The 23,520-nt window shown below is 38.1% G+C and overlaps 1 protein-coding gene across 4 annotated transcripts in view; it reads left to right on the top strand.

Annotated features, from left to right (window-relative positions):
• Nucleotides 1–23,520, top strand: part of ECPAS (Ecm29 proteasome adaptor and scaffold) — a 100,983-nt gene that overhangs the window by 45,473 nt on the left and 31,990 nt on the right. For all 4 annotated transcript variants that reach the window (XM_082656219.1, XM_082656220.1, XM_082656221.1 and 1 more), the window contains 16 exons: nt 511–592; nt 3,593–3,712; nt 5,620–5,705; nt 5,935–6,013; nt 8,082–8,131; nt 9,161–9,227; nt 9,321–9,443; nt 11,931–12,034; nt 12,435–12,558; nt 14,202–14,282; nt 15,288–15,513; nt 15,947–16,038; nt 17,747–17,881; nt 18,691–18,853; nt 19,302–19,474; nt 20,651–20,752. In XM_082656219.1, the coding sequence (XP_082512345.1) occupies nt 511–592; nt 3,593–3,712; nt 5,620–5,705; nt 5,935–6,013; nt 8,082–8,131; nt 9,161–9,227; nt 9,321–9,443; nt 11,931–12,034; nt 12,435–12,558; nt 14,202–14,282; nt 15,288–15,513; nt 15,947–16,038; nt 17,747–17,881; nt 18,691–18,853; nt 19,302–19,474; nt 20,651–20,752 (1,807 nt within the window). The remainder of the gene's footprint in view (nt 1–510; nt 593–3,592; nt 3,713–5,619; nt 5,706–5,934; nt 6,014–8,081; nt 8,132–9,160; nt 9,228–9,320; nt 9,444–11,930; nt 12,035–12,434; nt 12,559–14,201; nt 14,283–15,287; nt 15,514–15,946; nt 16,039–17,746; nt 17,882–18,690; nt 18,854–19,301; nt 19,475–20,650; nt 20,753–23,520) is intronic.

A 23,520-nucleotide genomic window follows, 5' to 3' on the forward strand; every position in this document is an offset into this window, starting at 1 on the left:
ATACTGGGGATCACAGTGACATGGTATTTAAGAAATGCCATGGGTTGAAAGCTTCCTAGGGTTGTGGCTTTAATGGGTAAAATGTTTTTTGTCACTTTCTGTATCACTTTTGAATTTCCAAGTGGCTGAACAGAAGAATCATGCCTCAGGGCTCTTGGAACAAGTGTAGTATGGCTCTGCTGTGTTGTAACTGCTCTGTGGCATTGGTCCTGAGAGTGGAAGACAGTCCAGATTTCTTGAGTAGTACCAAATTGGGCCACTGGATACACTGATCTATCTTACGTTGAATCATGGTGGGATAAGTGACTTTTTTTTCTGTTTGAAAACTAACTTTGATAGAAGTTAATCCCTTTCCTTCTCTTCTTTGATGGGCAGTGTCAATTGCCCATTTCATTTGTGATTTATAATATTTTTCTTTGGTAACACATATTGAGGCTATGATTTTTTGAAATTATTGGAGTGGGAGAAAAAAATAATAATTTTAACAAGCTTTGTTGCAACCTTCTGTAGCTTGATAGACTGGAATAATCCTGCCATCATTAATAAGATGTACAAGGTATACCTTGGAGATATACCACTGAAGACAAAAGAGGTAGGTTTTTTTTGTTTACTCTCACATCATCATAAAAAGCATTTTATTGACATGGCTCTATGTATTTGAACATTTTCTACAGGTTATTTTGATTTAAGCTGAACCTATGCTGTGGGAAATATTGATACTAGTTTTAAGCCGTACTAGTCTAGGTGGATTAAAATCTCCTGGTACCTTTGTTTGCCTGATCTGGTGTTTTCAATTCAGGTGCTTAAATAACGATTGTCCAGATTATGCCTCGATGAACGTTTTCTGTAAATATTTTAGGCTTTATTGGATATATCGTTCTGAGGCTGCAGCTGCTCAACTCTGCTGTAGCATGAAAGCAGCCATAGGCAGAACAGAACTGAATGAGCATGGCCGTGTGCCAGTCAGGCTTTATCATTACAGAAATTTGAATTTAATATTATTTTCATGAAATACACTTTTATAAAATATTGTTTTTATTTATTATTATTTTTATTGTTTTGATTTTTAAAAAATCATTTGAAAATGTAAAAACTACTCTTAACTCACAGACCTTACTAAGATAGATGGTAGGCCAGATTTGGCCCATAGGCTGTAGTTTGTTGACCCGTGGTCTAGAATCTAGAACAATAGGTGGGTTCTTCTGAATTCTGGAAATAAGATGTTTGCTTAATAACATAGGTTCTGTTTAGTTAACTTGTTTAAAAGTGTTCCAAGTAGAAACCTAGACTCTAATACAAGATTATTTGTTTGCTTTCTAAACCATTAATAGTTGTTTAAAAAACCATATTAGCTCCAGGGAAAACTGGACAGCTACACGTAAAAGAATGAAATTAGAACACTTCCTGACACCATACACAAAAATGAACCCAAAATGGATCAAAGACCTAAATGTAAGGCAAGGCACTATAAAGCTCTCAGAGGAAAACATAGTCAGAACACTCTATGACATAAATCACAGCAAGATCCTTTCTGACCCACCTCCTAGAGAAATGGAAATAAAATAAAAAATAAACGAATAGGACCTAATGAAACTTAAAAGCTTTTGCACAGCAAAGGAAACCATAAACAAGACAAAAAGACAACCCTCAGAATGAGAGAAGAAATTTGCAAATGAAGCAACTGACAAAGGATTAATCTCCAAAATATACAAGCAGCTCATGCAGCTCAATATCAAAGAAACAAACAACCCAATCCACAAATGGGCGGAAGACCTAAATAGACATTTCTCCAAAGTAGACATACAGATTGCCAACAAACACATGAAAGGATGCTCAACATCACTAATCATTAGAGAAATTCACATCAAAACCACAATGAGGTATCACCTCACACCGGTCAGAATGGCCATCATCAAAAAATCTACAAACAGTAAATGCTGGAGAGGGTGTGGAGAAAAGGGAACCCTCCTGCACTGTTGGTGGGAATGTAAACTGATACAGCCACTATGGAAAACAATATGGAGGTTCCTTAGAAAACTAAGAACTGGGCTTCCCTGGTGGCGCAGGGGTTAAGAATCCGCCTGCCAATGCAGGGGACACGGGTTCAAGCCCTGGTCCAGGAAGATCCTACATGCTGCGGAGCAGCTAAGCCTGTGCGCCACAACTACTGAGCCTGTGCTCTAGAGCCCGTGAGCCATAACTACTGAAGCCTGCATGCCTAGAGCCCATGCTCCACAACAAGAGAAGCCAGCACAATGAGAAGCCCTCGCACCGCAACGAAGAGTAGCCCCCGCTCGCCGCAACTAGAGAAAGCCCACGCGCAGCACCGAAGACCCAACACAGCCAAAAATAAATGAATAAAAATAAATAAATTTATTTAAAAAAAGGAGTAGAGAGGCAAACTCTAGTTATTGAGATGGGTATTTGGCATGTATTTTCTCTTTTAAAATGAAAAAATGAGGCTTCAAGAAAGCAGTTAACATGCTTTATTGGCAAAGATGAAAGTTGAACTTTTAAGCAAAAGCTAGAATTTTGGGAAATTTGTATTCATCACGATGAGCTTGACAGCTTGTCAGTGCTTACAGACTTTTCTGATGAGATTGGTTATGATATTAATGTGATTTTTTTGTGTACGCGTTTATGTTTTGTAATGAAATATTTGCTTAACTCGGTGAGCCAGTATTTTCCAAATGACCAGTGATGGTACAGAAGCATACAGGGTAAGGGAGCCATTCAGTATGCAGATAGACTGGTGGAATTTAGTAGAACAGTATGCAGATGTTCCATTGATATGGTTTCAAATCCACATGGCAGTTAACCTTTAAGAACCTATTGCATATCAAGTTTGGGGGTTGCATCAAGTATCTGAAATTACCTGAAAAGGCTGAAACCATCCCCACTTTTCCGGTCACATATCTTTGTGAAGCTGTTTTTTTTAACATACTTAAAACAAAACAACATATTACAACAAATTAATTGCTGACAAAGATATAAGAATCCAGCTTTCTTTTATTAAAGTGGACAGTGAAGAGATTTACAGAAAATATAAAACAATGCCACTGTCTCAGTGCAGTTTTTTGTTTTGGAAAATATAGTTTTTTATTTTTCTTAAAAATATTATTTATGAAAGTATATAATGGGTTTAATATTATTATTATTATTTTTTTTTGCGGTACACGGGCCTCTCACTGTTGTGGCCTCTCCTGTTGCGGAGCACAGGCTCTGGACGCGCAGGCTCAGCGGCCATGGCTCACAGGCCCAGCCGCTCCGCGGCATCTTCCCGGACCGGGACACGAACCCTTGTCCCCTGCATTGGCAGGCGGACTCTCAACCGCTGCGCCACCAGGGAAGCCCAATTTTTAAATGAATAAGTACTTAAAATATTTTCAGTTTTAATTTCTAGTATATTAAATATTGATAGGTATTCAGTATAAACAAAAGCTCTTTGGAAGTTTCAGTAATTTTTAAGAGTATAAAGGGATCCTGAAACAAAAGTTTGAGCGACCATTGATTTAGATGATCTCTCATGATTTTTTTTTCAATTCACAATAATTTTGAAGTGCTGAGCTATAATCACACATATTTTCAACAGGGAGCAGTTCTGAAGCCAGAGCTGAAAAGGGACCCAGTCAGTACAAGGGTTAAGTTAAAGATTGTCCCCCACCTCCTTCGTTCTAGACAAGCTGCTGAAACGTTCCCGGCTAACATTCAGGTAACTCATTCTTTCCAGAGAAAAATGGCCTGTTTACAACTTTCATGTTTGTTTAACTAGACAAAGAACTGCGTTAATGGATATTCAGGAGGTAGGTTGATATGTATAACAAGGTTAATGAGATTCTTTCTCAAGTTGAGCTGCAGAAAATACTTTTTAATTATAGCTGTAATAAAATATATATTTTATCAATATATTAATATATATTATATATAATATAGATTATAAATTTTTATTATAGAATATATGCTGTATATGGTTACCATTCTCCCTAAATGTATGGTGATAATTCCTTTCAAACTAGTGCTTTTCTGAGTGGCTTTTTTCCAAAAATGGTAGCACCAGAAACTTGGTCACTTAGGTGGAAAAATGAGTCATCCTTGACTGGAATCCCTCGTGAAGGCAGCGGCCACAGCCTCTGGATGCTGCTGCCTCAGTGTCTTCACCCTCGTCTGCCGAATGCTGATGTTAATGGAGATTGTCACTTCTTGTTCTGCTTGCCACAGTCGTCTTCCTTGTTGCCCTGCCTCTAGTCTTCCCCACAGCCAGTCTGTTTTCTGTGTTGCCACCAGAGTTATTTTTGCAGTTGGAAATCCTTGTACTTTGTTGGTGTGGGATATGAGCCCCTCCAGAAAAGCTCTTGCCTTTTGGTCCAAGTAATGAAATGACCAGCTCAGTTCTGGAGACAGATTCATTTGAGCATAATTTTGTCATTAGTTACTTACTTTTGATCTTAAATAAGCCTCAGGGTTTTTCCTGTTTTTCTTTAAACATAAAAAAAGTCTGTAAAATGGATGTAGTGATAGCAGCTACCTCATAGCAATGTTGTAAAGACTGAGTGGGTTAGCAGGTAGAAGCTTTAGAGCAGGGTGGCTAGTACTCATTCAGTTAGCAAGTTCTCAGTAAATGGTGGAAAGGCAGCAGTTATGTCCCTTCTGGTCTCGTATCTCACCATACCCTTGCCCTGTACCTTATGCTCCAACAGAGATTGTTGCTGTTTAAGTATGCTGTTTTCATGGCTCTGTGTCTCCACTCCTGGCATAGTGGCCCTCCCCCCTGTAGCCCGGTAAACATCTACTCCAGTTTCAGGATTTGCTCCGGTGTGCCCCTTGCTATCTGAAATGTTCCCATTTCCTGCCTCTCATCTCTTTCAGTCCCAAAGTAAGAACACTGTCCTCTTGCTCCCTGTATGTGTGTGGTGGACATTGGCTTCTGCCTTCGCATCTCTCCCTCTTAAGGCTTATTTGTTTAAGTGGCTGTTTCCTCCTTTTAGATGATACAACTTTTATTCCCAGTATCTGGCTCTCTAATATTTGACTGATTTCAAGTACTCTGTTCTGTGTTTCCATAAACATAAAATAATCACAGAGCTTCTTCTATTTCACTTTCCAAGCACTGTTTCCCTGACAGTGTTTTGATAATTTTGGTTCAGAAAATTTGGTTGTAGTAACACTACATTATATAATAAGCAGCTAGAAGTTTGTGGCAGAATATTCATAGACATCCTGTAGGTGTACACTTTATTTATAGTTATTTATGTTTTCAAAATGAGTCCACATGTAACCTAATACCCCCAAAATAATCTTCTCTGCTCACGTCCCCTGCATGAGAGTGGCAGCCCACTGCAGCGTGAACTCTGTGTTGCTTCCTAGTGGTAGCCCCACGAATTTTGCAGACTTGTAACATCTACCATTGTGTTTGTTGTTACTCCACAGACTGTTAATTGAAGCTACTGATTGGCTTCCTAAGGCCGTCAGCTAAAATATTTGTATGAAAGAGAACTGCATTAATTTCGAAGAACAAGGCGTAGTGCAAAAGACCTACTGTTGAATACTTAATAATATTTGAAGATAGTAAATTGCTATTCTTGTTAATTGGTATTCTTGACGTTTGTTCCTTTTTCATAGGTGGTGTATGATGGGCTCTTTGGTACAAATACAAATTCAAAATTAAGAACATTATCCCTGCAATTTGTGCATCACATTTGTGTAACGTAAGTTTTTTGAACTATTTATAAAGTCTTCAAGCTGTTGGAGTGATGAAGTGATGCAAGTATATCTTACCTAGAAAGAAATCGTGTTTGTTTATCTTAAAATATTTCATATTTTAATAGATTATTTAAATTTACTTCAGTTATGTCTCTATTTTAAGTAATAATCTGAAAAGATATGTAATTATGAGATTCTTATATCTTGCTTTGTATGTGTTATTTTTTCAAAAAGCTGTCCAGAAATCAAGATTAAGCCATTAGGTCCAATGCTTTTGAATGGCCTCACCAAGCTAATCAATGAATATAAAGAAGTAAGTGACTTGTTTTTTTAAATTTTTGTTAACATTTTAAAGTATTTTCTGTTATAAACTTTGCTGGTCTATATGTTGATGTAGTTAAAGTTTGCTGTTGCTCCATCATTTCTTAACATTTTTAATTGAAGTGGCGCAAATTTCAGAAATTACCACCATCTTTTGCCCTGTTTTTTTTGAAATAAGTATTAAAAACTGATACGGATCTTGAGGTTGTCTTATCATTTCTTTAAATAACATTTTAAAAAGCTAGTACATTTTATTTTACTTTTAGGCACTGTGCAAAAATGGAATGAAAAGAATTAAATTTTACTTTATGATTTATTTCCATATAGGTCTATTTGGATTTGCTTGTTTTGAGAAACAGTGTTAATTCTTAGGGACTGAGATTTTATTGATTCAAAACTCTGTCAGACTACCAAATACACTACCAAATGTAAAATAGATAGCTAGTGGGAAGCAGCGACATAGCACAAGGAGATGAGCTCGGTGCTTTTTATCCCCTAGAGGGGTGGGAAATGGAGGGTGGGAGGGAGACGCAAGAGAGAGGAGATATGGGGATATATGTAGACATATAGCTGATTCACTTTGTTATACAGTAGAAACTAACACACCATTGTAAAGCAATTATACTCCAATAAAGATGATAAAACAAACAAACAAACTCTGTCAGAACATGCATTCAGTAAATTTTTGATTCCTTAAGCTAAGTGGAATGAGGATTCCTTGGATTGTAGATTTTCAAATCCTGATTTTCCTTGCTGTATTACTCGTACCATTTCTAGTATTTCAAGGGAATTTGCTAAAAAAGGTAAGGTTTCAAGAACTCTAGTTAGTATTTCTTCCTAAGTCGTAGCTAAACGTGAATGCATGTTTGCAGTAGTATGGTGACCAGTATTTTGCCATTTGGATTTAGAATTGAGTTTGAATTCTAGTTTTGTTCCTTGGTGAGTTACTTAAATTCTTTGGACCTCTGTTCTTTATCAGAAAAATGAGGATAATAGTATCACTTCATTGGATTATTGTGAAGATTAAATGAGATAATTCATGTAAATTATTCAGCACAGTAAAGGCATATTAGTAGATATTATTAATGAAAAGCTATTTATTTGTTGTGCAGCTGTGCTTTGGGGCAGTGTTAGGCCTGACTCTCCTGTCTTCTTCTGTTGATTGAATAGAGCTTGCATGGTTCATAAGGCCTTGGGAAACTTTCAGATTATTTTTATGGCATAGTCACATTCTTTGGATGGCTGGTAGAAATAAAAATGCTTTGGGGCTTCTAGGGGAGGAACTGTATATTTGAAGATAGGTTAGAGAGGCCAGATAAACTACAGGGCTGTAATCCTTTTACCTCCAGATGACACTGCATGTCTTCCCAACAGATGAGTCTGTAAGAGTGGCCATGTAGGTGTGTGAATCCTATGTTAAATGTATAAACTTCAGCTCATAGAAGTGTTGCTATGTTCTAAGTAATGTCAGACTATTGGTTTTCATAAAACTACGTAAAATTCTATCTGTATCTTGAGTGGGAACCTCATTAACTCACCCGAATACTATGATCCCTTTAATTTTTTATGGTGGAAGATATGAGAAGAAGCTGTTTCTTATGGTGCAGATTTTTAGACAGTTGCTCCCCAGCTTACTACAATTTTGGGTGAGAGAGAGTGGATCCTAGCCTGTTGGGCAGGTGAATTTTCTAATAAGTTAAGCTGTTTTCCTAGTACGTTGGTGGTGAATTTTGGTCTTTGCAGGTTATATAGTATTGAAACTATCCTGAACTTAGCACCAGCTAAGAGAACCTTTTTATATATGACCACTGCATTTTCCTTTTGGAGTGAGTTGGGGAGGTAAAGTTTTGTTTTGTTTTTCCTTTTAGTAGTGTGATGCATTCTGGGTTTGGACATTTTTGTTTTGTTCAGATGCTGATATCATATAGTTAGGCAGGGTGAGACCTAGGTTTAACAAGGAGTAAAATAATGCATTTAATTGCAGCAAAATGGTTTTGCTGTTTACTGTTTTTTGTTCTGTCTGCTTTTTGTTCTTTTTTTTTTTTTCCCTTAATTTCAAGGACCCTAAGCTACTGTCAATGGCATATTCAGCTGTTGGAAAACTCTCCAGGTGAGTAAACTCTTTTTCAGTGAGAGATATCCTGTTGGTAAACTAAGAAAAATTGTGGCATTTAATAATGGATGGAGAATAAACTTATGATGATTCTGAAAGGGTCATAGGTTGTTTAGCATTGTCTTCCTTGTAGAAGGATAATGAATGTGAGACATTTTAACTTACATCTGAAGATGTGTTACCATACTAAATGGCAGTCTTGAAATGAGATTTTGAACTGGATTGTGTCATAATGTGTTACAGTTTTCTTGTACCCTAGAGACATTTGATTGACCTTAAGTGTTCTTGTTGCTACTTACTACCAGTGTTTATAATCTCTATAATCAAGAGTTTTTCTAGCGATTGTCTTTTCTGATAGCATTATATTATGATTCTGAGCGGCCCTGTTTCCAAAGTTGGATTTTTTTTCTTCTGCTTAGTATGGTTTCCTGTACCCAGTTCCTCCTGGTTTCTTCTTCCTTCACTGTATTTCAGAGCAGGGAGATAGAGGAGCAGCATCCTTAGTGGTACTAGGTGCTGCTTACACCCTGGTACACACAGGCTCTGTGTTGGCCTGTGTAGACTAGGTCTTGCTCTTCTGCACTGTGTAGGGAAGGAGTTTGGGGGCTCAGAAGACAGCCACTTCAGATCAGCGGATACAGCATAGGGTTGTCAACAAACCTTGTCCCTTGTGCGTTGGCATGAAGTGACAAAGCTCCTTGTCACCAGAGTCATTAGTTTAAATAGCATTTAGCCTCGTCTGTTTTCTTTATTTTAAAATCAGAAATGTTAACTGAATGCATGGAATATTCTAGTGAGAATATCTGGATAATAGGTATATTAATCTAGAATTACATTATTAGACAGTTGAAGAATTAAATATTTACTTTAAAAAGTGTTTGGTTCTTTGGGGGAGGTAATCCAGTGATGCTCACGTGGTTCAGAAGTGAAAGTGCAAGTTTAGGAAAGCTTGTGTTTAGTTTCTTTTTTTTTTTTCCATCTTACGGAAATTTTTGATAGTAATGATGACCTCATATTCTCTTACAGTCGAATGCCCCATTTATTTACTAAGGATATAGCTCTTGTGCAGCAGCTCTTTGAAGCCCTATGTAAGGTAGGGAAACACCTGGCAAGTGTATGCTTTCTGTTTGGATGCTCACTTGGAAACCCAACAGGGAGGGAAACACTGTTTTTATCATTTTCATAGGAAGAGCCCGAGACGCGACTCGCTATTCAAGAAGCACTATCCATGATGGTTGGAGCTTATAGTACTTTGGAGGGAGCACAGCGGACTCTCATGGAGGCACTTGTGGCTTCGTACTTAATAAAGGTAGGTCCAACTATGGGAACTACAATGGCTGGTGGTATATGCATTTTACGTTTTCTTTTTAAACATATTTTTTAAGCTATCAGTTTTTTTTTTTTAATTTATTTATTCATGGCTGCATTGGGTCTTCGTTGCTGCGCGCTAGCTTTCTCTAGGTATAGCGAGTGGGGGCTACTCTTCATTGTGGTGTGTGGGCTTCTCATTGCGGTGACTACTCGTTGCAGAGCACGGGCTCTAGGTGCATGGGCTTCAGTTGTTGTGGCTCATGGGCTCAGTAGTTGTGGCTCACGGGCTCTAAAGTGCAGGCTCAGTAGTTGTGGCACGTGGGCTTAGTTGCTCCGTGGCATGTGGGATCTTCCCCGACCAGGGCTCAGACCCGTGTCCCCTGCGTTGGCAGGCGGATTCTTAACCACTGCGCCATCAGGGAAGTCCTACATTTTTTTTTTTTTTTTTTTTTGGTGGTACGCTGGCCTCTCACTGTTGTGGCCTTTCCCATTGCGGAGCACAGGCTCTGGACGTGCAGGCTCAGCGGCCATGGCTCACGGGCCCAGCCGATCCGCGGCATGTGGGATCTTCCCAGACCGGGGCACGAACCCGTGTCCCCTGCATCGACAGGCGGACTCTCAACCACTGCGCCACCAGGGAAGCCCGCCCCCCTACATTTTTAAGATCAAAATTTGAATTGCTTTTTGCCTTAGCTCTCTATAATGAAGAGGAATATTTGCTTTCACTTGGACTGTGATTTATGATCTGCTTTTAATTCTTCGTTATTGGAATCTGATTTTAGGGAAGAAAGAGTAGTGATATTCACAGAGACCTTATGTTTAAAGCCTTCCTTGTTGGAAAACTGTTCTTAATGTCATGCTCTCCCAGTTGCAAGTGTTTTGTTTTAAGTGGTAGCTGAGCACTACAGTCCACTGAGGTGGAGTTCTGTAGGTAACATTGGGGGAGAAAAGCAGAAGGAAAGAAAGACAATTTATGGATCAAAATGAGTCTGTAGGAAGTAAGCCAGTACCATCAAACATACTCTTCTTCCTTCTAGTCCTCTTCATTTGCCTGCCATGGGAGTTTGCAGGAGAATTTTTAATATCTGTGGTTATATACACATATGTATACATGATATATAATATGCAATATAAAATAATACATTATGTATTTGCTTTAGTCAGTTCTTTGTCCTCCATTTCTAGGAGTAGAGAGGGAGATTAAAGAGGGAATGATGTCAAATATTGGTGAGATTAATATGAATTGCATCTTAACTGAAATTTGGCTGCATTGGGTCTTCGTTAGGTCTTCAGCCATGTTTATTAACACATTTATATCGAGGAATTATTAAAGGTTCAGAAAGGTATCTGGTTTCTGTTGAAATATGACAGGATAATTATGTACACTCAGAAGGCTTATTATATATAGTGTCCCACTGTCAAATGCTCTTGGTGTCCAGTGTACCTGGTTCATGATCATAGAACATGGACAAAGAAGTATAGGCTTATTTGGAAGCTCATTAGAGTCAAATACTTAAAACTTTTTGTAGGTAACCTTACAAGGAAATGGAATGCTTGTATAATGCACATGGGTGCTGGTTATACTTATGCAGATCAAATCATGTAACAGTATTACGAAGCCAAAGGTAATTTATTTTCTTTTCTCAGACTACATGTGAGGCAGCCAGACCCTGGGCTAAATCATATAGACTGGTCCTTAATATCATTGCCCTTTACAGTAGCTCCAGAAGTGCTAAAGAGCAAGAACACCTGAATAAACGAGGTAGTACATGTTTCTAAGCATCTCTCATCTCACTTATGTTGTGACTGGAGGAATGACCCAGGGGGAAGATACATGAGAAAAAAGCTTAAGCATCAGTAGACTCTACAACTGCTTTTCTGCTTGAACTTCCTATTCGTAGATTACAGTCTTAATCTATTTAAGTTAATTGGATATATTTATGTAGTTGAAGCTTTGCTTTGGAGTCAGTTTTAATTTAAGAGCTAATCTGAAAGCGTTGGCGGTATTTTGCTTTAAATTTGTAGGGATTCCGAGTGAGCTCTGTTTGTGTTCCTTGCAGAATATCTGAATTTCACTCATGTGACTGAGAGTTTAAGAGTTGGAGAAGCAGAGGTGGTGGCTAGAAACTGCCACAGTGACCTTGGTCTGATGGTTGGGCTGAGGATGTACATCTACAGAGAGATTCTCTGGTTATGGTCTTGGTGGGGTTTCCTGCTCTACTTGGAGTGTCCTCTTAGATCATAATAGTATTCTTTAAATAATGTCATTGTCCAGAGACTTTTAAAACAACATGATTAAAGATCTTGACTAAATGATGTTTTATTTATTTAGATATATTTATTGAAATATCAACTTAAATTTTGATTGTTTACAATTAAAATGACTCGACTGGAATGAGTTGTTGGTAATTGAATTCTTTTTTTTTTAATGTGTGTGTGTGTGTGTGTGTGTGTGTGTGTGTTCGTGCGTTTATGTGTCAAATAGCCTGAAGTTCAAGTTCGACAAGTGGCTGTGAAATTTGCCAGCACGGTGTTTCCCTCAGACCATATACCGTCCAGATATTTGCTCTTATTAGCTGCAGGAGATCCGTAAGTTTCAAAGGTGTTAATTTGAATTTGGGTTCATTTAAAATTTAGTTGAAAATTGAATAAAATTTATGTTGTTTGCAGTGTTCGTCTGTGGAACTTAGGAGCAATTTGTTAGAGTTAAAAATATGGCTCCCTTGATACAATATATAGACCTGTAGTCATAGCCTGTCTTGTTTTTTTCCTGTGGGTAAAATTCAAAGATGAAAGCCACATGACTCTCCACATCTAATGAAATTTCCAAAAAGAAGCGATTGCTTATCATGTATTTTATGCCTCTTTGCATAGATAGCCAAAAATATATTTAAGACAGATGACAAATAAAATTGCTGTTCTTAGTCTTCATATGATCATTCTCCAGTTGGTGACATTTATTTATGTTTCTTATTTATCTTTCTGAAAGACGGGAGGAAGTTCATGGAGAGGCACAACGAGTTTTAAGGTGTCTTCCTGGTAGAAACAGAAAAGAAAGTGCTTCTAAGCAGATGCCATCTTTCCCAGAAATGTTGTATTATATCCAGGAAAAGGTATGGTATTTAACTTCAGATAATAGTTTAAGTCATATAATGAATGATGAAAATAAACTTACATTTTTTTAGGTGACACATTTAAAAATGCTAATCACTAAATGTTGAATGGTTAGTAAAGTTTCCAACAATGTTAATACAATAAGAGGAAGGTACGAAGTGAGGAGAAAAATATAAATCTCAAATGTAATTAATCTGTTTTGCCCAAATCTAAATTACTTACAATTCCTTTTATGTTTTTCAACATTTTGGCTGTGTTTATTTTATTTTTTATTATTAGTATTTAAACAATTTTTATTGGAGTATAGTTGATTTACACTGTTGTGTTAGTTTCTGCTGTACAGCAGAGTGAATCAGTTATACATAAACATACATCCACTCTTTTTTAGATTTTTTTCCCATATAGGTCATTACAGAGTATTGAGTAGAGTTCCCTGTGCTATACAGTAGGTCCTTATTATTTATCTATATTATACATAGTAGTGTGTATATGTCAATCCCAATCTCCCAGTTTATCTCTTCCCCCCTTTTCCCTCCTGGTAACCATAAGTTTGATTTTTACAACTGTGACTCTATTTCTGTTTTGTAAATAAGTTCATTTGTACCATTATTTTTATTGGCTGTGTTTAAAATTTTTCCCCTTGGCATGACATGCTTAAAATATACCTTTTTAATTTTTAAGGGCGTTATTTAGGGCAGCATAAGTTTAAGAATGCTTCAGGGAGCAGTTCAGACTTTTTCCACCATGATCATAAGAGAGCATTGCATCTGCTTTTGCAAGTCTCCTGTTTTTGCTGGTAGATCAGAGTATTGACAGTCATGGCCCCCCACCCTGACACTATCCTACTTTTTACATTGATGTTTCTCTTAGTGTGCTGGGGGGATACCTTACAGCCTTTCACTTCTACTGGTGGTCTTAGCTTTTGGCTTAGATAGACATCTTAAGGGTGCTGGAGGTCAGTATGTAGCAGCCATGATTCTCTTCTCCATAACACTGTCATATTTGTGGGCAGAAGATGCTTTTGTGCTAATATTTTCCTTCTACCTCTATTATTAATGAAAATAACTGGAATGCAGTGCCCTGGGGTGACTGTCAGTAGATGCCTGGAGTAGGTTTATTCTTTTTATTTTATTTTATATTTTTTACTTGCTACTGTGTCATCTTTGCAGCTTTTTTCTTTTTTCCTTTCTTTTTAAAGTATAGTTGATTTATAGGTGTATTCTTTTTTTTTGCGGTACACGGGCCTCTCACTATTGTGTCCTCTCCCGTTGCGGAGCACAGGCTCCGGACGTGCAGGCTCAGCGGCCATGGCTCACGGGCCCAGCCGCTCCACGGCATGTGGGATCTTCCCGGACCGGGGCATGAACCCATGTCCCCTGCATCGGCAGGCGGACTCCACCACTGCGCCACCAGGGAAGCCCAGGTTTATTCTTTTTAAACAAGCCAGTCAAAAGGCAACACATCTATAACTTAGGGTTTGAGGTCCATGCACAATCAAGCATGATTAATGGAAAAATGTTTTGACTAGAAAAAAAACAGTAACAGACAATAATTTAGCTAGAAATACAGTTATTTTTGAGTTGAGAAAGGGTACATGTGCTTTGTTTTCCAGTAATTGATTTTGGGGGGTTATTTTTATTAGGCTTCCCATCGAATGAAAACGCCAGCCAAGTACATGACTGGGACCACTGTCCTTCCATTTAACCCAGCAGCCTTTGGAGAGGTAGGACTGACATATATTTCTATTTTGCTTTCACTAAAGGTTCTTAACGATAATGTCACAGTCAAAGAGATGACTGTGAATTTTTTGTGTTCTAGGTAAACCCATATAGTGACGTCATTGTTTTATACCAGGTTGTTTATTAGGAAAACAGTACTTAGTAATTGGTATTATTTTAAATCATAGTGGAGTCTAGAAATACATTTGTCTCAGTGAGATTCTCTTCGTGAAAGAAGTAGATGCTCTGCCTTGATTGCTATTGGGAATTTACAGCAAATTAGATTTGAATTTTAAAGCCAACAATATATTGAGGTTATTTGGATTATCCAGTTTTGAAGGTTGGAGAATTAGATTAATTTATCTCATTTGCTAAGGGAAATTCTATTGTTTTAGTCACTGATTTGCACTAATTAAATGGCAAGAGATAATCTTGTTCAGAGTAAGAAGACTCATGATGAAATTACTGCCTGTCCTGTTCTAGCTGTCAAGGAAAGAGCTTCCAGAGAACTCCTTAGTAGCTAATTTATGTCAGGTTTTTAATGACGTTGTAGCTACTCTTCTGTAGATGATTTGAACCCATTTTTTCAAATTCTCGTGTCAGTGGAGATTAAATGCAGCTCAAGTTCCACAGGAACAGATCATTGGTCCCGGGTTTCTGCCCAGTGTCTGTCTGTCTGTCTCTCTCACATACATACACACACATCTTTAAAAAAAAATAATGATTTTCCTTGTTATATTTTAGACTTTAAAAGTGGAGTTTGTGTTTTAACTCCATTAAACTCTGTTAAAAAGCACTCTTTGGATTATAAAACTGGTTATATAAATTCTGCTCCCTTGTGATAATTTCAGTTCACACATTGAGTCATGTTTTCCATCTTCTGTGAGGGTTGTTGAATAGCTTTTGAAGGAAGGTGGGGAATCAAAGCTGGGAACTGTCACTTTGAAGAACATCTCCTGCCTTGATTTTTTGAGACGCTTATCTGGTGTCCTTCTTCCTTCTGTCTGTAGATAGTCCTGTACTTGCGCATGTGCCTGGCTCACAGTGCGGGAGTGGTGCCCACCTCTCAGAGTTTGGCTGATATGCAAGATCACGCCCCAGCCATTGGACGCTATATACGGACTTTAATGTCGGGCAGCCAGGCGACACCCTCCTCGTCTTCTTCCAAGAGTGGGGAAACCAACCCTGTTCAGATCTACATCGGCCTGCTTCAGCAGCTGTTAGCAGGTGTTGGAGGTAGGAGGTCATGCCGCTGAGGATTAGACTAAAGCACTTAAGCAAAAATCTAATTTTAAACTCAGCTGAGAATTTATAGCAAAATGATTTTCTGTCTTCTCTCCTGCAACTGAACATGACTCTCTGTTTCTTTTCTAAACTTGCCTGAGTTCATCTTTGATACACTATTTCTTTTTTCAGAAAGAAATGCTTAACAATAGGTAATACATTTTTACTTTGGAAGTGGGTGTGAAGAACAGGGCATCTTTTTATAGACAATAAGTCTGTAAATTTGTGGATAGAATCACATACTGTATTTAGGTTAACTTTTGTTTTGTAGAACTGGGGAATGCCCCCTAAAGCTGTAGCCTTATGCTTTAAAGGAAGTTAGTGATCCCTGGGCGTTTATTGCTTTTCTTGAAATCAGAACGGTTCTGAATTCCTTCTTATTTAGGTTTGCCAGTCATGTACTGTCTATTGGAAGCTGTCTCAGTGTATCCGGAAAAGCTGGCTACCAAATTTGTAGACAAAACCGAATGGATAAAGGTATATCCTGTGCATGTGTATTTCTTTTTGATTCTGTATATTTTAAACTTCGGTCTCATGATGTCGCCTTCCTACCAGTGTTTCTGTGGCCTTTTCTGCCTTTAGGTCATTTTGAAACTCTCATCATTAAACACTTACTGGGCAGCGAGTAGGTCCATACATTGCAGTGATCCATTTAGGTGAGAGGGGGAGATGAATTGGGAGTCTTATAAGTAAGAAAGAATTATTTTTCTGTTTTAAAAGTTTAAAAAAGTAATAAATATATATAACTTAAGTAAACAATTATGTAAGACGTCTCCTTTGCATAGTCTCTCAGCTACCCAGATCCCTTCACCTTCCTGCCTCTTCCTCTCTCACCTGACAGACATGCATAGGTTATCACTTATTTGTATATGGTGTCCCTTCTAGAGTTTACTTATGCATATACACACAAGTGAAATTAGCATTTTTGAGTTTTCTTCCTTTTTTCACACAAAAGGGTATTATACTTTTCACACTGTTGTGTACCTTCTTTCGCTTAGCGTTAGAACAAGGAGTTATTCCTGTATAACTACAGAGAGAACATCCTCTTTGTTTTAACACCTTCATTGTTTCCCACTGCATGAATGTGCCATAATTTATTGTAGGTCCTTATTGATGGTCATTTAGGGTACTTCCAGCCTGCTGCCATGGACAGTCCATCATTTTGAATATGAGTGGGTATATTTTTAGGTAGATTCCCCAGAAGTGGAATTGAGGACACATGGATGCAATTTTAATAGATAATGCACATCCTCCATATGAGCAGTTCCAATTCACACTCCCACCGGCCATGTTGAAGAGTATTTTTGTCCCGTGATCACACCAAAAGGGTTACCAGGTTTAGCAAATAAAAATGCAAGATACTCAGTTAAACTTGAATTTCAGATAAACAGTGAATAATCTTTTTTATTACAGGTCTGGCTCATATAGTTTTGTACCTTTTGTGCTACATAATGTAGTTCTTTTTGGAAAATGCAGTTTGAATTATGGTAAAACGTACCAATTATTTAAGTGTGAAAGCATGAAGGTAATTTACCAAGAGGAGTGAGTTTTGTACTTTTCTGGAAAATCTAGTCTCAGGAAATTGCTTCTAGTTTAAAAAGGTTTTTTAATTCTTTGTGAATATTTGCTGATTTTAAAATGATCTTAGAGTTTTTGACCTTTGATCTTGTAGATCAGGGGTCATTAACTTGTGGTCCATGTACCAAATCTGGCCCGCCTCCTGTTTGTATGGGCTGCAAGCCAAGAATACTGTTTACATTTTTAAAGGGTTGGGAAAAAAATTAAAAGATGAATAAAATTTCCTGACATGTGAAAATTAGAGTGTCTGTGAAATTGTACTGGAATCCAGCCACACCCATTTGTTGTCTATGACTGCTTTTGCACTACAATAGCAGAGTGGAATTGTTGCGATAGATTTGGCTCTTTACAGAAAACACATGCTGACCTCTGTTTCAGATCAGCTGTGTATTAATTCCACCTGTTTTATACTTTGTATCTTTGATGAAAATGCACGTAAGATTTTGGTCTATATCTCCGCTTTTATTTCGTTTTGAAATAATAGCTTGTTGCGTTCTTTTCTCATAGTTACCAGTAGATTGAACATTATAACGTTTTAAATGTTAGACATTGTCAGCAGGGAGATGATCATATATTATGTGTGTATTTCTTTTTCTACACCGCTCAGAGTCTGATGAATAGCAGTAAAGAAGAGATGCGTGAACTGGCAGCATTGTTTTATTCTGTGGTGGTATCTACAGTGTCAGGAAACGAGTTGAAGTCAATGATAGAACAGCTTGTAAAGACTACAAAAGACAATCATGTATGTTATCAGTTTTCTCTCTGTCCTTTTTTGTGGGAAATAGTTTTACAAAAGCATCTAATATATTTTTAGTTTTTGTGTTCTCACTTGTAAAACGAACTCATAAATTTCTTGCCTTTATGATTGTAAAGATTAAATGAGATAGATAATACATGGATTCAGTCAGTTCAGTCAACAAATTTGAGTGCCTTGTGTCTCATAGGCATTGTTTTAAGCTCTACGAATACGGCAGGGAGTGGATACATGAGAAGCTCTAGTAGTGCTTGGTGCTCAGAAATGTTAGTTCCTTTTTCCTCCCCATCTACTGCCACCTCTCATTGTACCTGTCCCGTTAGGAAACACTGTTGAAACCATGTGCTTTCAAATATTTTATTTGCATTTGGAGGTTTTAGCAATTAGAAATAGGATCCGTTCATTGTATTTTGTTGGCAGTAGAGGAAAATTATGCTTGAAAGTTATGAGGGTGTATTTACCTAAGTGTTATTTATAAGCTAGAAGAAAGTGTGGGTGCTTATAAGAGCATGCAATGGAGTCACCTCATCCATAGTTGGAGTTGGGTATGGGATTAAGGAATCTAAATCCAAGTGAGTCAGGACTCAGTTTAACTTCTCAGAATTCTGTGTTTGAAACTCAAGTTTTCTCTTGTTCCCTAACCTATTTATTAACATCCAGTGGAACCTCACATGATCACTTTATTCTTTGGCCTTATATTTTATTGGGGAGATGACTGTAGTAAACACACAGTTATTTCATTGCATTCACGCACGTGTGAGAGAGACAGACCTACGGTATTGTGTTGTTAAATCCAGAGCCCGGAGATACAGCACGGATCCTTGCTTGCATTGGGATTCACAGTAGGAAGATATTTGGCTAAGAAGAAGATGAAAATGGCAGAGCAGCAAGACGTGGAGACAAATGCTGATTTTCTGCCCGAACAAGAGGAACTCATTCAGAGTGCCACAGAAACTATCGGTAATTAATGTGTTTATGCTGATTTGGATGTCAGCATAAGTAGGTTACAGTTTTTTTGAATTAGGTTAAAATTTATTGTAACATTTTAATTTCTTTTTATAGCATTGCACTCTAAATACACGAGGTTTTTCCACAGAGTCTTGATGCGGAATAAATTCTTTGTTTTTAATAACAATGCAAGTACTGTAGTTTTTGTATATACATATTTTTCTATATGTTTCTATTTAACAGAGATGATTCCGTTATGGGAAAAATTGTAAACATTAAGAAAGGACATGACTCTGGTGTTTTATTACTAAAGAAATGCTAACAAATTATCAACTGGAAAATATGTTGTAGACTTTGATTTTGGTTTGCTGTCTTTAAAAAAATCTTGAGTACATTGCTGGTTGCTTTGGATTCCAGGGGTAATGATATAAAATTCTTTTGTGTCTAAATGTGTTTACAGGCTCATTTTTGGACAGTACATCACCCCTCCTGGCAATTGCTGCCTGTACAGCCCTGGGTGAAATTGGCAGAAATGGTCCACTCCCAATCCCCAGTGAGGGATCTGGCTTTACTAAGTTGCATCTTGTGGAAAGCCTGCTAAATAGAATACCCTCCAGTAAAGAAACAAATAAGGCAAGTCTCTTCCTTTTATCCTTCTTCTCTGAAATTCTTTCTGTTTATAGATAAATAAATGAATAAAAACAGAATCATAGTCAGGATAGATGGCATTACAGCTGGAGGAAGGACTGAATGTGAAAAAGAGTGGTAAAGAAGAAAGTCTAGGTGACTGTTTAATTTTGAGTTGGGGATGATTTGTGCACTGCTTTCGTGTGTGTACTGTTTGACCCAGTTACTCCAATTTAGGCCCAGAACTGTTAAGATTTGGGTAAATATTAAATGCATCAGGTAATTCTTTTGCCATGCAAAAGGGGGGTAATAAAGTGTTAAATAGTTTAACGATTTTTGTAATTTCAGACCAAATCTAAATCTTAACTTCCTATACTTAGTTTGGTTTTAAGAAATCTGGGCATTCGTAAGCAGTGTGAGTAATCTCTGAGGAAAAGGACACTTATGTTTTTTTTAGTTTCAGATAAAAACTTTCATAGACTTTAAAAATTTTCTTTGGGATAAGAACACCTCAGTGTTGAAGTGTAAGATGATTTAATGAACAGAAAAATCGGTTTACTACAAGTTTAATAAATATGTAATTTTATTCTTGATCTAGGGACTATTTAAAACTTTCTGAGATCACAGTAGTTTTTATTAGATGTTAGCAACTACTCATTACCATCCATTGTTGAGCACTTGCAATCTGCCAAGCATATGCTGAGTGCTTCACATGCATTAATTAATTGAATCCCCAAAAGATCTAGTGAAGTAGGTACAGTTGTCATCTCTATTTTCAGAGATGAGGAAATAGCGTCACAGAGAGGCTAAGTAACTTGCCTGAGGTCACACAGTTGTAAAGGCTATTAAAATGGTCGAGCTGTGACTTAATCTTAGGTCCTCTGGGCCCAGAATTTACATTTATAACTGTTATAGCTTGTAGGATAATGAACTAGTTAAAGACTTTGTTCTTCCTTCTTTTGCAGCTGTGGACCCTTAATGAACTCAGTTTTATGTCTTTCTACCTCCAATGTCTTATAGACATAATTCTGTAAAATTGGATACTTAAAAAAAAAAAAATTGTGCTGATGCATTAGTTAGACAGACTCCCCCTCCCTGCTTTCTCATTTTGGAAACATTTTTTCTGGGACCAAGCTGTTATATACTTCATTTAAAAAAAAAAAAAATTCTGTGTTCTTCCAGATGAAAGAAAGAGCTATCCAAACACTGGGGTATTTTCCAGTTGGGGATGGAGATTTTCCTCACCAGAAACTCCTCTTGCAAGGTCTGATGGATTCTGTGGAGGTATTTATATTGCTATCTGGTTGTTAGTCATTCAAACAAAAGGCATTTTTCTTAACTTGGAATTTTGCGTGCTGTGAGGTTTTAAATTAAAACTTTATTCATTTATTCACCAAGTACTTACTGAGTACCATCTGTGGGTCCATCACTGGTAATCGTAGCATTGACTAAATCACCTCTGTGGGGAAGTTCTTTTCTCATGATTTTTAAAAATAAATTTATTTATTTTTATTTATTACTTTTGGCTGTGTTGGGTCATTGTTGCTGTGCGCGGGCTTTCTCTAGTTGCGGCGAGCGGGAGCTACTCTTCGTTGCGGTGCGCGGGCTTCTCATTGCGGTGGCTTCTCTTGTGGAGCACGAGCTCTAGAGTGCAGGCTCAGTAGTTGTGGCATGTGGGCTCAGTAGTTGTGGGTCATGGGCTCTAGAGCACAGGGTCAGTAGTTGTGGTGCATGGGCTTAGTTGCTCCGCGGCACGTGGGATCTTCCCGTACCAGGGCTTGAACCCGTGTCCCCTGCATTGGCAGGCGGATTCTTAACCACTGCGCCACCAGGGAAGCCCTTCTCATCATTTTTGAGTAAAGCGTGGTGCAGTGTAGGTAGAAGGGGAAACGTACCTATTCAGCTAGATGTGGGGAGTGGGTGCCAGTGTTCTGGTTGCCCTTGAGTCTGATGACTTTGCTTCTGTCTTCTAGATAAATGTCCAGTGTGGTGGACAACTGCTAGCCAATATGATGAGTGACCTAACACAGTCTGATGTGGCCCCTGATTGGGCCTTGGTTCTTGTCACTTACTCACCAGCCGCTGTTGTTCACCAGCCTCTTAGTCCTTCTTTGGTCTGAGCTTTTGACAGACCCATGCTTCCTTCTTTCTCAGGTTGTTGCTATAGGTCTTTGAAAAGTTTCCTGACCCTTCAGACTAGAGTAGATTTCTTTATTTATTTGTGCTTTCATGCTGCTCCGTACTTTGCTTCACAACATTCATCACAGTTGCTAATTGCCCACTAGGCTGAAGGCAAAGGCTGTTTTGCACCCCCATCCTCACCCCCTTATAAAACAGGGGCCTGGCAGCGTAACTGGTAGTTGCAGGACCTCAAACATTTTTGGAAGCGTAACTGGATGAAGTGATGTTTGCGTGTAAGGCAGTGGACTCACGAAGGCGGGCGTGAGCACTTCTGTCTGGGGGAGCTGGTGCACGTGTTTTGGTGGCAAAGTCGCTGCTGGGCCTTGAAGGAAGAAAGGGAGGAGAGAGGAGAGCTGTGGTTGAGGAATAAGGCAGCTGAGTGATAGAGCCGACATTAGGATGCAGGTCTCTGGATTCTTGATGGAGCATTTTTAAGGTGACATTTTTTGACAAGAAATTATAACCATATCTCATTCTCCCTGGATGTCACTGACATTGTAACGTCTTGGGGAAAAGCTTGTGATGTCTCCTTTCTCATCTTTTTTCTTTTTATATATCTATGATAGAGATGGGTTTCTTCCAGTTTTGTTTAAATGAATGAAGGTTTGTCTCGGTTCTCAACTTGCTACTGAAGACATTATTTTAAGAGTTTAGGAGTACAGAACTATATGAAAAGCTTGAAACATGCTAGAGAGACTGAAGGAGGAGAATTTTAAAAAAGCAGGAATCAAGAGAAGCAAAAGATCTTCACAGTCATCTAGGACAAAGTCCTAAAGGTTTTTTTTGTTGTTGTTTCTTTTAACTTTTTATTATGGAAAATTTCAGACATGCACAGAAGTAGAGAGAATAATAATATAATGATCCCTATTTATCCACTCTTTATTTCTAGAATATTTAAAGCAAAATCTGGATATTATCTTCACAAATAGAGTTAGGGAGTTTTGTTTTTGTTTGTAATGCCAACTCTGTTGTTATTAACATGTAAACAGGTAAAAACAGGCACATAAAATGACTCCCTAATACGGGATCCTCTGTGTTGAGATAACCTTTTCTCAGCTTAGAGTTGCCAAGAGAAACTTTGACCAGGAAAGCTGTAGGACTGAAGCCTTCAAATACTTTTTCTCAGAGTAGGAAGTGTGTGGTATCAGCACTTAACACCTCAGCAAGCCTAGAGCATTTAGTTGATTAAGCTTGGAAATGGCTAGACTGTTGTCTGTATGCTTTACAGTGTTCTCCCAAAAGTCCCATATTCCCATACCCCTCATATTCTCTGTTCTTCATTCTCTTCTTACTCTCCTATTCTTAGGTCTTTTCTGATTCCCAGCAAACATTAGAGAAAAATGCCAAAGGGAGCTGAGGCTGGTCCAATTCCATATTAGTCACTGGTTCATAATTGTGAGATGTGTCAATTTCTAAATCTGATTTTTAGAATTTGAGTATGTAGGGCTTCCCTGGTGGCGCAGTGGTTGAGAGTCCGCCTGCCGATGCAGGGGACACAAGTTTGTGCTCCGGTCCGGAAAGATCCCACATGCCGCGGAGCGGCTGGGCCCGTGAGCCATGGCCGCTGGGCCTGTGCGTCCGGAGCCTGTGCTCCGCAATGGGAGAGGCCACAAGAGTGAGAGACCTTGCGTACCGCCAAAAAAAAAAAAAAATGAGTATGTATAGTTTAGAATTTTTTAAACTTTTGATTTTTGAAACAATTCCAAATTTACAGTGTGGTTGTCAGAATAGTGTAAAGAACTCCTTTACACCCTTTATCCAGATTTACCAGATTATAGTATTTTACCACGTTTGCTTTGTCATTCTCTGGTTTTTTTTCTGAACCATTTGAGAGGAACTTGCAGATATCATGTAATTTAAGCCGTGCAGAG

Source organism: Grampus griseus, assembly GCF_964374135.1.
Source record: "Grampus griseus genome assembly, chromosome: 6".
Taxonomy (NCBI): Eukaryota; Metazoa; Chordata; class Mammalia; order Artiodactyla; family Delphinidae; genus Grampus; species Grampus griseus.